The sequence below is a fragment of the Sinocyclocheilus grahami genome, unplaced genomic scaffold (assembly GCF_001515645.1).
Source record: "Sinocyclocheilus grahami isolate Dianchi unplaced genomic scaffold, SAMN03320097.WGS_v1.1 scaffold10.1, whole genome shotgun sequence".
Taxonomy (NCBI): domain Eukaryota; kingdom Metazoa; phylum Chordata; class Actinopteri; order Cypriniformes; family Cyprinidae; genus Sinocyclocheilus; species Sinocyclocheilus grahami.
The window spans coordinates 3,396,596-3,413,073 of NW_015505189.1; the positions used below are offsets into that span (position 1 = coordinate 3,396,596).

Genomic DNA, 16,478 nt, shown 5'->3' on the forward strand with positions numbered 1-16,478 from the left:
TAACCTGCAGTTACAAATGCTTTAATACTGTTTTGATATTTTAAACATAAAACGTTCAATACTGATATTTGAAATTATTTAAAAATAAAAGAAAGAAAAAGAAAATACTTTAACTATGAAACTAAAACTGCCAGTAGGTGGCAGCAAGTCACTGTTAATAAGTGAGTCATTGCGACTGAACCGAATAATTTAAAGGGTTGATTCATTCAGGAACGAAACACCGTCATGTTGCTCAGAGACCAAATTGGAATTATATTTGTTTTATATATTATATATAGTCTTCGCGTGACACTGATTAACTATATGGAAGGATATAAATATAAATTTCTGCCCCGATATCTTGAATTTTGTGATCATTCTAAATGCATTTTAAAAAATTGAATCATGCAGTGAAAGAACGTGCAGTGGTCTAACCTGCTAAACTTTAGCTAACTTACATGGTAGCTCTCATGAGTCATGGATGTTAACCAGACAAATTAACTACATTTGCTTTTTGTCATTAATAATTAGCTGTAAATTCGAGGCACCGGTAGCTTAGGCTTTTGTTCATCACCTCCACATCAAGACAAACACAACTGGAAAGAGAGGGAGGGCTTCACTTCTGCCGCTGCGGTTCTCTGTCTGTGACTGATGTGCCGATCAGAGTCTCAACATTTCCTGATCCGACCTGATATTTCGTTTTTTTATTTGTTTGACAGGGAAAGCTGTGATCAAACACTAACACGCACACATATATATTAATTTATTTGAAAAAAAAAAAAAGAACTCCCCAGAAAAAAGGGTACTTTCTCTCAAGGAAGAAAAAGGGCAGGTGCTCAAGCCCCCTTTGATGTTTATGTGTGCACGTGCCTGTCCAGCATCTTGAATAAGATCATTCCAATTTATTAAGTGAAAGAATGCTGTTCTAGAGACTGTATAGGATGATATAACAGTTGAACTACCTACACAGAGATTTGGACCAACGATTAGTACTTTTGCTTTATCAGAGTTTAGCACAACTTACTTGGCATCATTTTTTTAACCACTCCATATCCAGTAAAAGTTGGACATTTTATAAATTGCTATATCCTTTGCGGATATAATTTCCAAAGGTGTTTATCTAACAACAAACAATGTTTTAATAAGCACTAAGAGTTATTATGATGAAAAGCATTTTTGGAGCCAAACTCCTGGAGACATTTATGTATGCTCTGCCTGGAGGTTAAAATGTTTATGAAGCTCTGCCTCAAAAGCCACTAAGTACTTGCAAGGAAAATATATGTTACATCAGTATTCAAACATATATGCACAAAGCAAACACAGTTTGAGTACAGCCAAGTAAAACACCATGCACTTGAAGCTTTGCCCAGTCCCAGCTGTGAAACTATTCAGAAAATCTAGTTTAATCACTTTTACTGACCCTACCATGGCATGACTTGAAATAAATATAGGCTAGTAAAAGTGCCCTTTCTATAGACTAAAACGTTTTTCTTAACCGAAAACCTGACCCCTCATTGAGAAATTTTATATTTTGCAGAAGTTTGTTGTTTTAGTGTAGAGAGATTATAAAATATAATTTGTCATGGAGAGAAACTCAAGAAAAACTAAAATCTTAATCTCCAGTAAATATACTGGATATTTTCATCAAAAATAATTCCACAGATTCTTCTATTTTTCAAATAAATTTCTCAAATTTCACATATAAAGGAAAGAATGTGGGTCTTATTTATTACAAAATCTATACTAACAAGCTATGAGGAAGAGACTAGCTCTTGAAATTATAGGATTCTGAAAAATCCAGCATTGCTTCTAATTAACAAAATGTAAAATATGAATATATATATATATATATGTGTGTGTGTGTGTGTGTGTGTGTGTGTACAGTTATAAGTACATACATGTCCCTAATGAATCTGATTTCAGATTGTTACCAGCATGTAATATGGATTCAAGATGGTCACATTTTATTTCATTGGAGGAATTTGAATTAAATATACCTCAGGGTACATGCCAGGCTGAAGTTTACACATAAAAATGAGGCTGTGAATGACAGATTAATAGTCTTTACAATTGCATGCGCTGCATAAAAGTTCTAGATCACATACGTATAATAAACAGACAAACAAACACTAATGACTTTCAAAAATAAAGTTTTTTTCATCAGCTGAACAATTTGCATGTTTTAAACAACAGTACAGAACGCATTGTAATACTACCCCGTCATCCAGTCAAAAACTAAATATGGCACTACAAGTCTAGAAATGCACATTGTAACAATAACTGACATCTGAAAATACTTTATTTTTTGCAGTTAGCTTTCACTGTTGTGCAGACGGTCACATCTTTATATTTCTTCTAGACCAGATAAAATTTCACAGTTTTCCACAGATGGTACAGAACATTAAGTAATATTTTATATACATTTTATCTGAATTAATGCGCTGTCAGACTATGGGTATTTCTGAATTACAATCACTTTCCAATAATTGCAAAATTACAGCAACTGATATGAAAAACTCCTTATTTCCCACTATCCACAAAAATGAAAGATGCTTGTGAGTGAATTGTTTCTGTTCTGTTTTTTCCCCATATAATTGGTGTGGAATTCCTCTTTGTCCACTGCAGTTAACCAGGATACTGGATGGGAAAACTTCCTGATGTTTGTGGGTTTGATTTAGGGATAGGGATAGGCATGTCCCGTGCCCAAATACAGCTTCTGCCAAGACCCTTATGAAATTCAGATAAGTAAATGTGTCCTTTTACATTAAAATAATAGCATGTCTATCTAATAGGCTATTTTATCAGTCAGGAATAGAACATTAGATACAACACAGAATAAAAAAAACAATGTTTTTTTTAAAGGAACACTCTACTATTTTTGAAAATAGGCTCCCCTAGAGTTAAACAGTTGAGTTTTACCGTTTTCAAATCCATTCAGCCGATCTCCGGGTCTGGCGGTAGCACTTTTAGCTTAGCTTAGCATAGATCATGGAATCTGATTAGACCGTTAGCATCTCGCTCAAAAATGATCAAATAGTTTCTATATTTTTCCTATTTAAAACTTGACTCTTCTGCAGTTACATCGTGTACTAAGACCGACGGAAAATTAAAAGTTGCGATTTTCTAGGCCGACATGGCTAGGAACTATACTCTCATTCCGGCGTAATAATCAAGGAACTTTGCTGCCGTACCATGGGTGCAGCAGGTGCAATGATATTACGCAGCGCCTAAAAATAGGCTTATTGGAAGTTACCTAGCTGGGGACTATTTTCAGGTGCTGCGTAATATCATTGCGCCTGCTGCACCCATGGTACGGCAGTAAGTTCCTTGATTATTCCTTTTATGCTAACGGTCTAATCAGATTCAATGATCTATGCTAAGCTACAGCTAAAAGTGCTACCGCCAGACCCGGAGATCGGCTGAATGGATTCGAAAACGGTAAAACTCAACTGTTTAACTCTAGGGGAGTTGAAAATGAGCCTATTTTCAAAAATAGTGGAGTGTTTAAATCTGGGTACACTGTGAACTAAATATCACAGAAGTGTCTTACCTTTTAATAATGTGACCTAAATGACAAAAGTTTAGCTGATAAAAAATACCGCCAGACTCTGAAGAGATTTATAAAGGGCTTGAAATTCTCTGAGGGATACTGGGCGTCAAACTTAACACTGAAGAGGAAATTGAGGTCAGCAGGACACTGAGGTGGGCAAAAATGTTTATTTGCTTTGAAAGGACTGGTATTTTGTGGATTAAAGGAAAAATGTTTCACTCTTTAGCCTCCTGCATAGAAACCACTGATGTAGGTCAGTGTAAGACCTTCAAATGCAACATACTGTACAAATGCGTTTATATTTATAAATTCTTGAAAAATTCTTTCAAAGAAAACACTTAAAGAATTAGGTGTGAACCCACTGAAAAGAATAGTTGACCCCAGAATGAAAACTCGCTCACTCTCGTTCTGACGGCACCCATTCACTGCAGAAGTTCCATTGGTGAGCAAGTGATGTAATGCTACATTTCTCCAAATCTTTTCTGATGAAGAAACAAACTCATCTACAACTTGGATGGCCTGAGGGCATACACATTTTCAACTAATTTTCATTTTTGGGTGAACTGTTCCTTTAATATAATTTAATAAGGGTGACTAAGTACATTAGCATATTGTGAAGAAAAGTGAATTCTTGGAGTTCCTCTTTACTACCTTCCAAAACCTTATAAAATGCCTTATAGTGCCATAATAATTAACATTCCCACTGTGGGAAGTCACTGTGCACACAAGATCATTGCAATAAAAGTGAGGGTTGTTAAATACCACAATTTATTATTCTACAGTTTTGTAAACCTGAGGTAGACCAGAAACCATATGATTGATATGATATGAGGGCCAACCTTAATGTCTTCCAGCTATGAAGGTAAAATAATAAATAATGGACTAGGTAGCTAGCCTATATAAGCGTGAGCGAATTCCTCAAAGCTGAGAATGATTAGTGCTCAAATTCCTGAAGTGGAAAAAGACAACGGAGTGTAAATAACGGACTGTTTTAGGATATCTATACACAAAAGATGGACTATAAAGGGACGTATCCAAATTCCTAAGCGCGTTACTTTTGTAATATCATGCTGACATGATCTGTCATGTTTCAGAGCATCGGTCGCTCCTCTGAACTCGTGTGTGTGGGTGGTGTCAACACGCGCTATAAATATACATTTTGTCTGACCGTTAAAAACGCTTTTTTTCCGTTTCACCGGAGCTTTCTCAGAGATGAAGAAGAGGATGCTCAGAAGTGGTTTGTGGACTGTAGTGGAATCTTTTTGGAAGACATTTTTAATGTAGAATCTCGGATACCGCGTCTGATATTGGTTGCGCGCTCAGTGAGGACGCTGGCAAAATGGCACAACTGTTTCCTGGTGCTCTTTTGTTCATTGTGAGTTTGTTAAACACTTTCACCGTGGGTAAGTGTTCCAACTATACTGAACCACTGTTTTCTAGTGAGTTTTACATGAGTAAAGTGGGTTTATAATTTAAAGGAGCCATTAATAGTTTGATATTTGACTAGTTTTAAGTTCTATTTAGCCTACACATGTCATTCAGTTCTTATGTCTTTCCTCAGTATCGACTGTTATGTGGCTAATTGTGGGTCACCAGATCACAAGACTGAATAAATGATGGCTTCAATTTAATTTAAGCTATGCTATATACGCCTTTTTGCATTGTGACATTATTGTCATGAAAATTAAGCACATTTTCATTTTCTTTGCTCAGTAGTGTAATGTAATTATAATGGTAATAACAATAATTCTTATTATAATTCTTATATAAAAATAATTGTGTTCATCTACAAATGTATTATTATATTATTATTAACAACCACAACAATAATAATAATATAACTTTTTTTGTGCGGTGAAACAATAAAACTGTATTACATTATGTTGTCAGTAATGAGAATCTCAAATTAGAAAAACGGTATTTACACAAAACCAAAAGTCACAAAAATAATCATTGTCTTAAATAGACTTAATTTATATATGTATATATATATATATTGTATGTAAAAAATGACTGTGAATTTAACGGTAAAAGACTGTAAAAATGCTACAGTAAAAACCTGTTAAATGGTTAACGGTAAATTCCCCTACTATATACAGTGAAAAACTGTATTGGACATTACATGTATTGGACATAAATTTTACGGTAGTATACCGTTTTTGGAAGTGAAAAATACTGTATAATTTACAGTGAATAACCGTAAATTGACATTCCCAGAATTCCCTGCGTTACATTTCAAATTTGATGTTTTTTTTGTTGAAATAACTGTTTCTTCTTAGTTTTTTCTTAACAGTTTTGTATATTAGGGTTGTGAGTTACACCTAATGTTGTTAAATGAATGTTTATTGCATTATTTCAGTTTCATGTGTGTTACCGTGATGGTGTTTGGTGTTTGTGTGAATGGCACTGTGCACCTTCTATATATGTTATTATCTAAAAGCTGCTTGTGATGGGCTTTGGTTCATCATGTGACTTTCTCATCACCTCCTGCATTCAGTGTATTACAAAGGTACAAAACAGATTTCAGTACTTCAATAGGTTGGTATATTAACATTATATCAGTTAATGAAATTACGGTAAAACCTAAAACGTTGCTACCGTATTTTTTACTGTAAAATTCCGGCAACCACAGCTGCCGGTTTTTTACCGTACATTTTACGGATTTTTTTTTACAGTATATATATATATATATATATATATACACACACACACACAAACACACAATTAAGTTTGCTTGGACATTAGCTATGCCCTTTGATAATGATTGATTATTGTTCAAATGAAAGGTGCATCATTATCCAGGACAGGAGACCTGCACTCATCTCTAGTCTTCTCTGATGATCCGAACAGTGTTTTACTTCAGCAGACAGAAGCAGAGCTCATTTCAGCATCACACACCCGCACAAGATCCAAGCGCTGCACTTGCTACTCCTTTAAGGACAGGGAATGTGTTTATTACTGTCACTTGGGCATCATCTGGATCAACACCCCACAGTGAGTACATTACATTTATTTATTTATTTTTTTACAATTTGTCTAATAGTCTGTGTCAAACAAAATGCAAATAAAATTAATAATAAAATGTATGCTATTCAGTTTACGCAAACATGTTTCAGCAACATATTTGGTCACAATATACTTAAAACTTATACTTTAAAGGTAAAACATTCTGCAGAAACAGACATTCACTCCTCTGAATGTATTGTTGGTTTGGTCTCGAGAGGGGTGAACAAAATGAACCCCTGGGAAAGTACATTCCATGCATGAGATCAGGGCAAGGACTTTCAGTCATGCTGAAGAATCTGTTTTGATAGTTTCTTGTTCAGGCCTGTAGTCTGATGAATGATCAACCCAGTGACCTTTATATTCAGGACAGAAGCGCTGAGAGGTGCTTAAAAGTAATTGGATATGGTTGTTCTGTTTCTTTTTCTTTTCCATTCTATTGGACCAATATTGTTTTCCATTAAGAGTCATAAAACACAGAGTAGTTGTAATTTAGCTTGGATTATAAAGGGGAATAAGGACAAACAAATAATACAGTACAGCATGTGAAATGATATATTGTATTATTAAGCTAAAACACATGTTTTCAAATATTAATATTTACATTTTAGTAAATGATATTAAATTAAATTCATATAATTCGTAATTAATATATTTAAATATGTTTGTATTTATCTTTTTAACCTTTTGTAACATTATAAATGTCTTTACTGTCACTTTTGATCAATTTAATGCATCTTTGCTGAATAAACGTATTAATTTATTATTTTATTTTTTTAAAGAAAAAAACACTGACCCCAAACTTACGGTAGTGTATAATGTTACAAAAGCTTTCTATTTCAGATAAATGCTGTTCTTTTTAACTTTCTATTTATCAAAGAATCAAAAATTGTTTGAAAGAATTGAAAAAAATTGTACACAGCTGTTTTCAATACTGATAATATCGATAATAAGAAATGTTTCTTGAAATGTTAGAATGATTTCTGAAGGATCATGTGACACTGAAGACTGGAATAAATTACATTTTAAAATATATTCAAATAGAAAAGTTATTTTAAATTGTAAAATATTTCACAATATTACTGTTTTTGCTGTATCCGGTAATAAGTTAACATGTTTCTTGAAATGTTAGAATGATTTCTGAAGGATCATGTGACACTGAAGACTGGAATAAATTACATTTTAAAATATATTCAAATAGAAAAGTTATTTTAAATTGTAAAATATTTCACAATATTACTGTTTTTGCTGTATTTTGGGTCAAAATACAATTTTAAAATTTTACCGATCTAAAACTTTTGAACAGCAGTATACTATAATAATATATACATCAAAATTCTAACTATTTAAGTCATGGTTGAATTGTAAGATATTATTTAATATTATTATATATATATAATATTTTACAATTCAACCGTGAATTGTTAACTGAATAACTGAATGTTAGTATTTTGATGGATATGTAGTTAAACCTGATTGGCCAGACTGAAGGCGTGTCATTGATTTAATGGTGTCTGCTCTTTAAATTGTACAAAGACTTAAGTTTCTGCAATACTTACCGCAAGCATATTTTGATGTGACTGTGTTTCCATGGTAACGGTTACTGTCCATGGTGCTGATGCAATAGAAGCAGAGGATTCTCAAAAATTAGAGTTTGAATAAGATCACTTTTTGACAGCCAGCACACACAATATATCATTCAAAATAAACCCGGTTTCAGTGCCCATTTGTCTCGCCAGAATAAAGGACTAAAATGAGGCCATACCCAACACTCCTTAATACTCTCTATTCAATATCATTCCAAACAAATGATTAAAATATATTTCTAAATATAGATATATTTAAATATAGATATATTCGGTTGTACAACAACATGCAGACATGAATGAGTTATTGCTATTTAGCCAAATACATGAGAGATCGCCACAGGACTTTTAGTAGAGAGATTCAGACTGACGCTGAGCTTTTTAAACTATGACTTACAATGTGTTGTGGCACATCACTCACCATTGATATTGACAGGCGATCCTTCAGGAATTCAGCTCGGACCCCTGGCTCCACACTGAAACCAAATGGTCAACATGAGAGCAAACACTTGTGATGTGAGATGAGAGGCATGCGTTCAGAAAGAGAGTACTGAAGAGAGTGGCTGGAGATCAGAGAGAAGCTCATATAAAGTGCATGGAAGCCTTCCCAGATGAGTCTGCAGAAAGATTTTTGGCCCTTTTTCCAAACCCTCACTAGAGGCAGCCTCTTATGGTTTATCTCAGTGTCAATGCAATTCCAGCTGGGTTTGCTTCTACAATAATAAAAAGAGTATACACTTTACAATGTTTCAGGTGTTAAAGGGATTTTTCACCTGTATGACGTTCTTTCTTCTGTGGAACATAAAAAAAGATATTTTGAGAAGTTGTCTCACTTTTTTCTTTTTTGTTTGTTTTTTGAACGTGCAATGGAAGTCAGTGGTAACCAACATTCTTCAAAATATCTTCTTTTGTGTTCAGCAGTAGACAGAAAGTCATACAGGTTTGGAATAACATGAGAGTGAGTAAATGATGACAGAATTTACATTTTTGTGAACTATTTAAAGTACACTGGCATTTAAAGGTTTTGGCTTCAACATTTTCTTTGTATTAATTTATTATTTAATTCAGCATGGATGCATTAAATTGATCAAAAGTGACAGTGAAGTAATTTGATAAAATATTTATTTTTCATATAAATATTGTTCTTTGGAACTTTCTATTCATAAAAGAATCCTGAAAAATGTATTACAGTAATATATATGAAGAGTTTATTTGCAAAAACAGATAACTCCGTTTTTTTATTTATTTAAAAAATCACGTTTTTATTATGTTATCATGTTTTTATTGTTTTATTGTGTTAGTTGGCTGTTTTTTTTACCTAGTCAAAATAGCCCAACTGCAGTTTGATTGAGATTAATTGGAATGCACAATGAAAAAACATGATTTCTGAGAATTGTTAAAAACAAATCTGTTTTTGCAAGTGAACTCTTCATATATTATACAGTAATATTAAGCAACACAACTGTTTTCAGCATAATAACAATAATTATAAATATAAATTATACGAAATGTTTCTTGAGCAGCTAATCAGCACATTAAAATAATTTCTGGAGGATCATGTGACACTGAAGACTGGCAGAAAGATGCTGAAAATTCAGCTTTGATCACAGGAATAAATTACATTTTAAAATATATTTAAATACAAAGCAGTTATTTTAAATTCTAATAACATTTCACAATATTGCACTTTTTACTGTATTTATTATCAAATAAATGGTGAGCATAAGAGACATGAAAAAACCTCACCGCTCCAAACCATTGAACAGTAGCGTACGTTCTCCTGAAACTGGATTGATCATTTGTGTTTTTGCTAGTTTATGTTTGAAATCCATCAACAAATTCATAACAGAACTGTTATATCTGACTGGACAGTGTTCATCTGTTTCTCATGCCAGAGTGAGTTCAGGCCAAACATGTGCCATATGTGGTGTGATTTAAATTTTAATAATCTGTTTGGCATGATTGTGAATATCTGGCTCGTCTTTTATAGCTTTGTTCTCTGTGATGCTTATACACTATCAAAACTATGTTTCAGCATGATTTACCAACCCACCTGTTGTCTCAAACGCAATGCCATACCTCTTCAGCTTCACTCCAGCCAAATGAGACAGTTCTGAATATTTGTGCACAGGAGAAAAGGGAACAGCGGCTTAATATGTTAGTCATAGGCAAACTTAAGTTGTCATGAAAGGCAACTACAGCACAGTTCATGCGCAACATACTGAACAAAAAGGCCACATACTGGATACTGGAAAGTATCAGGAACGACAACCACATTTAAATGCAGTAATGAATTCCTTAAATCATTCCAGAGTCAGTCTTGAATTTGTTATGGTTGGCATAGTGATTTCGGAACCAACTGTGCAAAGAAACACTTCAATTAATTTTCTCTTTTGGGGGAAATGGTTCTTAAAGGGTTAGTTCACACAAAAATGTGAATACGACATGATACGATCATTTTATATGATGGATAGTTTAGGCTTTTATTCACATATATAGATTACTTTAGGCTTTAATACGCATATAAACAATGACTGACACATGCATAGACCTCATCAAATATGGTAAGCACAGACACTCAAACATGCGATGTACGAGAACCAATGAGGTCTGTTCTAGCATGTGACACAAGCATGAGCTTTTGCATTTACCATATGTGATTCACTTTATGCTTGTGTGTTTATGCTTAAATAAATCTGTTCATTATATAAAGCTATTGTTTCTCTTCACAAGACTTGGATGAAATTGTTCATATGGATTTGTTTTATGACACCTTTATAACTTCTTTGGATCTTTGAAGTTTTAGTTGCTTTTAACCAAAGTCTTAACAGGTTTGAAACAACATGAGGGTGAGTGAATTATGACAGAATTTTCATTTTTGGGTGAACTCTTGTAATGAGGGAACCACTGAAGGTGAGTTTAAGAACCCAAGTGCAGCATTTATTGAACATAGAAGTGAAATACAACAAACTGACTTGACTTGACATGAACTCGCCAACAGAGGATTGCAGGAAACAAAGCTAGACAAGAGACAATGGCAACAAGAGGCCTACTTATATCAAACTACAAGATCACATGACAAAAACCAACCAATGAGCAAACACAAGTAAAGAACAGGAACCAATGAATAAACAGAACACATGACCACATGACAAGACAATGAACCAATGAGAACAAGACACATTGACTAAAGGTACACATGAGGGCAAGGAAAAAACATGGCTATAGCAAAATTACAAAATAAAAGTCATGGAAACATAAACACAAAACAAAACCCAACGTGACAACTCTCTGTGATCTCTTTAAGGATTTCCTGTATACTTTTTTTAATTAAAAATCATGAAATGTCCAAAATAAGAGTCTGTTTGTTCTGTCTGTAGGCGCACAGTTCCGTATGGCATGTCCAGTTACCGCAGCCCTCAGCGATTGAGACGCTCCAGTGGGACAGTAGGGAAGGTGCTTCATCGCTGCACATGTGCAGACCACAGTGATGCCCAGTGCTACAAATTCTGTAATGCAAGGTACACAAAACGAATTAATAAGCAAAATCATCTGTATTTAGCTATTGAATTTATTTATTTGTTTCATTATCTACATAATTAAGCAGCAAAAATGAAGCTGAATGTAGCCAATAATCACTCGTTTAAATTGCAAGAAATCACAGGGGAAAATATTATAGTGTGTTGATAAATTCTCAAATTCTAAAGAAAGCTGTAGCTTTTTCTGAATTTCTGATTCAATCATTATGTGTGATCATATTTTATGGTTCTTTTTTGAATTTTAAAGAACACCGAATGTACCAGACAGAAGATTGATAGGATGTTCACCTGGGTAAAAACACCTCTGAGATCAGGACTGATGATCAGCATCAAACTGGGCACCTAACTAGGTGGTGTTGGATTTTTACAGACTTGGCTCAAAACCTACCCCACATTCCTCACCATGTTATATTTCCTGGAATGCCCTTGACTCATCTGGTCCACGGTAACAAGTGAATTCTTTAGTAAACTCTTTGCAGATTTCGGAAGCATATCTGGGACCCACGTCCTGGCTTCAAGGGTTATGTCCACTTGTTTCAACTTGTCTTTACGTCTAATATTCAGTGGATGTCCTTGAATTTCGGAGTCTTGGAAATAGACCTGTAAGCTACACTCTGCATTATCTCCACTTTGTGGGCTGATTTTCAGAGAGGGATTACTGGGTGAAGATGGAGATGAAGTGGGTCTTGAATTTTTGCATGCACTGAGGCTCCTACACTTTGGTTGATAGCAGAAAATTAAACATTGTTTAACATTGTTATTGTGGATGAACTGTTAGGAACTCCAAACTCCCGAGATAAAGATTGCCAGATACACCGCCACAATTTTCAGCATCCTGAAATCATCCTCTACATTTTTGCTCACTCCAGCAAAATGTATCCCCTCTCCACAACTAGATATGACATTTTATATTCCTAAGATGGTTTTGAGGTCAAATGTTATTATTCATGCATGAAATAATGGGTCCACTGAAACTAATACTGAAAGCTGAATATTACAGTAAATGGTCTATTACTCTAATACTACACAAAATACCATATATATATATAATTAAACAATGACCTGAGAGTATGACCTCCTGCAGGTAACAAAACATTTAAGAAACCTTACATTAAGCACCTTTGGATGGCTTATCAGCAGTAATAACTTGTTTTAGCTTCACTACTATTTAATTTTCACTGGTATTATTTGTATTTGTAAACGCTTTTGAATATTAAATGGTCATTTTACAATGTTATTAATGGCAAGCTTGATTTATCTTAACTTTTAATCTTGCGTTTTAACAGTTCTGTATCATCTAAGGTGTATCCTTAGCCATGTTTAGCTTTCAAACTACCTGCAAGTTGCTTTGGTTAGTTTTCCTTTAAAGGTGTAATTCATTGCTGGCAAGATAGGGTTTTAATAAAAGTTGGCTGCCTATACAGCACAAACACAGTTTTTTAAAACCAGTACTATAAGGCTAGAAAATGGGCTGTGAAGAAACAGGTAGGAAAACTAAAACACCCATAATGCACAGGGCTCAATTAGACTATTTGTGAGCAGGGAAACAAAAATGAGGAAGTACGATCTGTAGTTTTCAAAAGTCAACACCCCTATACATATTTTAAATAAACTGTCATTTTTAATCTGCTTTGTTACAAAACATAATATTATTTCACAGTACATTAATTTTATAGTACATTATGTTCATAAATGGTATTACTGTGAGCCGTCCTCAAACTAATAGGGTTTGCAGAAACATGAATGTCAATGAAAATATTCTGTAGGCGTAAATGTTGTAAAGTACAAGGAAGATACAGTTTATTTCTGTTTACTGACACAATGGTCTTTGTGTCATCTTTCAATGCCAGTCTAGTTTTTAAGGTATACATGATATGGCATGATATGATAACATAGCATATGACCCAGCCTGTATGTTTGGTTTATTTTCAGATGATAACATTTGTTGAATTTAACAGGTGTGTACAGTATTTGATGATCATTCATACTATATCATGTATTACATATAATTTTTTTTTATTTAAATATATATTTATTTTTATTTAATGCTGTTTCAGCACTGGGCTTGTTCAGATTTCTTGTTGACATTAACTGGCAATTTCACCTGCCACTCTTTAATGTTTGCCAGTTTTTAATAACTTTTGTACATAGTTTACATATAGGACTTTCTGATCTAAAACTTTCTCAGTATGTCCCCTTGCTTTTCTTGAAACTTGAGCTTTTGGCTTAGGCAGTAGAAATTGTGTGTTTTGCATTATGCATATTCTTAGCACAAACATCATATCAGAACCCCTCAGTGCGTCAGATATGGAAGCCCCAAAGACCTTTTTACAGCATCCTACAAAACCCGAAATGTTTCAACAACTATGACTGTTAGAGATGTTGGATGAAAAATTGTTTTGCCTGAGAAATTGCAATTATAGCAAAGAATGTGCTGATGGTATTCTGTTTTTTTAATGACATTCCATTGGTGAACAAAAACATCTGATTTTGTGAGATGTGGCATATAGTAGGATTGTGCATAATAACAATTCATCTTTGTTTTTGAATATTGTAAATCCAGCTTTGAATTTTGTCAGTCCAGTTGCTATTGAGGCTTTAATAAGTTAAAGGGGGTTAAATCCGGGTTAAATTAAAACATTGACAGCATATGTGACATGCATGTCCTTCAGTTTTTAAAAACAAAGACAAAACAATTGTTCAATAATGTGCTTGCAATAAACGTTTATAGCTGAACAATGCTTTAAACAACTTTAAACTTTAATTCAAATGTGGGTTTTATTGAAATTTGCTGTCACAGAGTCTGTTTTCTATTGTAGTTTATTTTATTCTTGTGATGTCAAAGCTGCATTTTCAGCATCATTGCTCCAGTCTTCAGTGTCACATGATCCTTCAGAAATCATTATAATATGTTAGAAATCATTCTAATATGCTGATTTGCTGCAAGAAACATTTATTATTATTATCAATGTTGAAAACAGTTTTGCTGTTCATATTTTTGGGTAAACATGTTCTTAGATCAGTAAGTTCAAAGTGGATGCAGTAATAGCATAACTGAGAAAACATTTCACACCTGTAGTCTTTTGCATACTCATCAACTATTAACATCTATGGTAATGTTTCACTTATAGGGACTTGACTAATATATTGATTAATTCAACAGAGCTCAATCACAGTCCTTTTGCAGTTGCTGTCCCAGCATGCCTCTTGATTTCATCCATGCACCGGTGCACAAGTGGATCGTTTTAAAAACAAGGGCAAAGTAATTGCTTTTAGGCATAAAAGGAATTTTTGATCCCCTTGTGGCAATCTTTCACAGACAATTAAGCATGCTGTCTTGATGATCGACAGCCTCTGCGGCGGGAGCAATCAAATTCATTCCATAAGCAGCTGACTGGAGTAATTTTATAACAAGTCACCGGTCCTCAGATGCACGGTGCAAGCTTTCACATGATAGATAATCTTTGTTTAATGAGACATTCTTAGTCAAATTGACACAATATACAATGGTAAGGTGTACTAGAAAGTAGGGATGCACCGATACCACTTTTTCCAGAACGATGTCAATACCGATACTTTTATTTTTGGTACTTGCCGATACCGAGTACCGATACACGTATTTTCATTGCATTTCTAATTTTTTTAAATAACCAAAAGAATATGTATAATGTTAGTTAGCTTAGATCATTTAGCAAATAGATATTTCCTTCAGTTTTTTCACACTTAATATATGCCATTGAAATGTATTAAAATGTACAAGCTTTTGTTACTTTCACTCTTAATTCTTTGCTCTATGGTACTTCATCTTTAATTTAATAGCACATTAGAGCTGCTCCATTGTAGCGGCTCAGTACCGTAAACACAAGGCGTTTCCCTGTAATAGTGTTTTCCTGTAATATTTCATGTTTATTATATTAATTACATACATGTACTTCATAGACACCCTTAATCTCTAATAAATCCATTCTGCTCTCTCTTGTTCTGTTGTCTGGACACAGCACTGTGCACACGCTGTGGTATCGGCTTTTGGTATCGGAGCGTTTTAACGAGTATGAGTACAGGAGAGCAGTATCGGACCCGATACCGATTCCAGTATCGGTATCGGTGCATCCCTACTAGAAAGACAGATTACATAGATCCATAATCTATATATACTGCAGTGTTAATGGTGTAAACAGTAAGTGTTTACTGTGAGAGTGCTGTTGACTGAGAAATTCTAGTGAGAGGTGACAGTAATGAATTACTGCTCCCTCTGGTCCTGATCAGAGATCGCTGTGTATTGCAGTCAAAGTAAAACAATGTTTGCAACCAGTTTACTTCAGAAGAAAGGTACAAAGCTGTCACTGAGGGGATATATATATATATATATATATATATATATATATTGTGGCCAATAATTCAGAACTCATTCATACAACATATACACAATATTATAATAAATAAATCTATTATCTATTATGGCCATGAATGTCATTTCCACAACATGTATATTCGTGGCCACGATTTATAAAATGGTTCCCTTGTTGTAGTAAATTGTGGCCATGTTGTACTAATTCATTCCCTCATTGTGATTTAACTAAAGCAAGGGAACAAATTATTAAACTGTGGCCATAGTTGAAATAAAACGAGGGAACGAATTAGCAAATAGTGGCCACGAATTAACAAGTCGTATGAACGTGTTCTTAATTCGTGGCCACAATAAAAATTAATAAAAATAAAAAATCTTACTGACCCCAAACTTTTGAACAATAAGTTGTGAGATGTGGAAACTCAATTCAAATTCACTCTCATGAATTGAAAGGGAGCCAGTTGTTCAATTAT

The 16,478-nt window shown here is 34.0% G+C and overlaps 1 protein-coding gene and 1 long non-coding RNA gene across 2 annotated transcripts; one reads left to right on the forward strand and one right to left on the reverse strand.

Annotated features, from left to right (window-relative positions):
* Positions 1-2,214: 2,214 nt before the first annotated feature.
* Positions 2,215-15,764, reverse strand: LOC107594757 (uncharacterized). The gene is made up of 3 exons (XR_001610192.1): positions 15,668-15,764; positions 4,191-4,202; positions 2,215-2,226 (listed from the first exon to the last, which is right to left on the reverse strand). It is a non-coding gene; the product is annotated as an uncharacterized lncRNA (long non-coding RNA).
* On the forward strand, positions 4,522-12,771 carry LOC107594747 (endothelin-3-like). The gene is made up of 4 exons (XM_016284924.1): positions 4,522-4,932; positions 6,316-6,523; positions 11,499-11,639; positions 11,905-12,771. The coding sequence occupies exons 1-4, from the start codon at positions 4,869-4,871 to the stop codon at positions 11,951-11,953; spliced, it is 462 nt and encodes a 153-aa protein (XP_016140410.1). The 5' UTR covers positions 4,522-4,868; the 3' UTR covers positions 11,954-12,771.
* Positions 15,765-16,478: the final 714 nt, after the last annotated feature.

What these genes read in the sequence shown, in the direction of transcription:
- LOC107594747 (XM_016284924.1), top strand. Translation starts at nt 4,869, where the DNA reads ATGGCACAACTGTTTCCTGGTGCTCTTTTGTTCATTGTGAGTTTGTTA. An exon ending in ATCTGGATCAACACCCCACA is followed by an intron (nt 6,524 to 11,498) that starts GTGAGTACATTA and finishes TTCTGTCTGTAG; the next exon opens with GCGCACAGTTCCGTATGGCA. An exon ending in TACAAATTCTGTAATGCAAG is followed by an intron (nt 11,640 to 11,904) that starts GTACACAAAACG and finishes TGAATTTTAAAG; the next exon opens with AACACCGAATGTACCAGACA.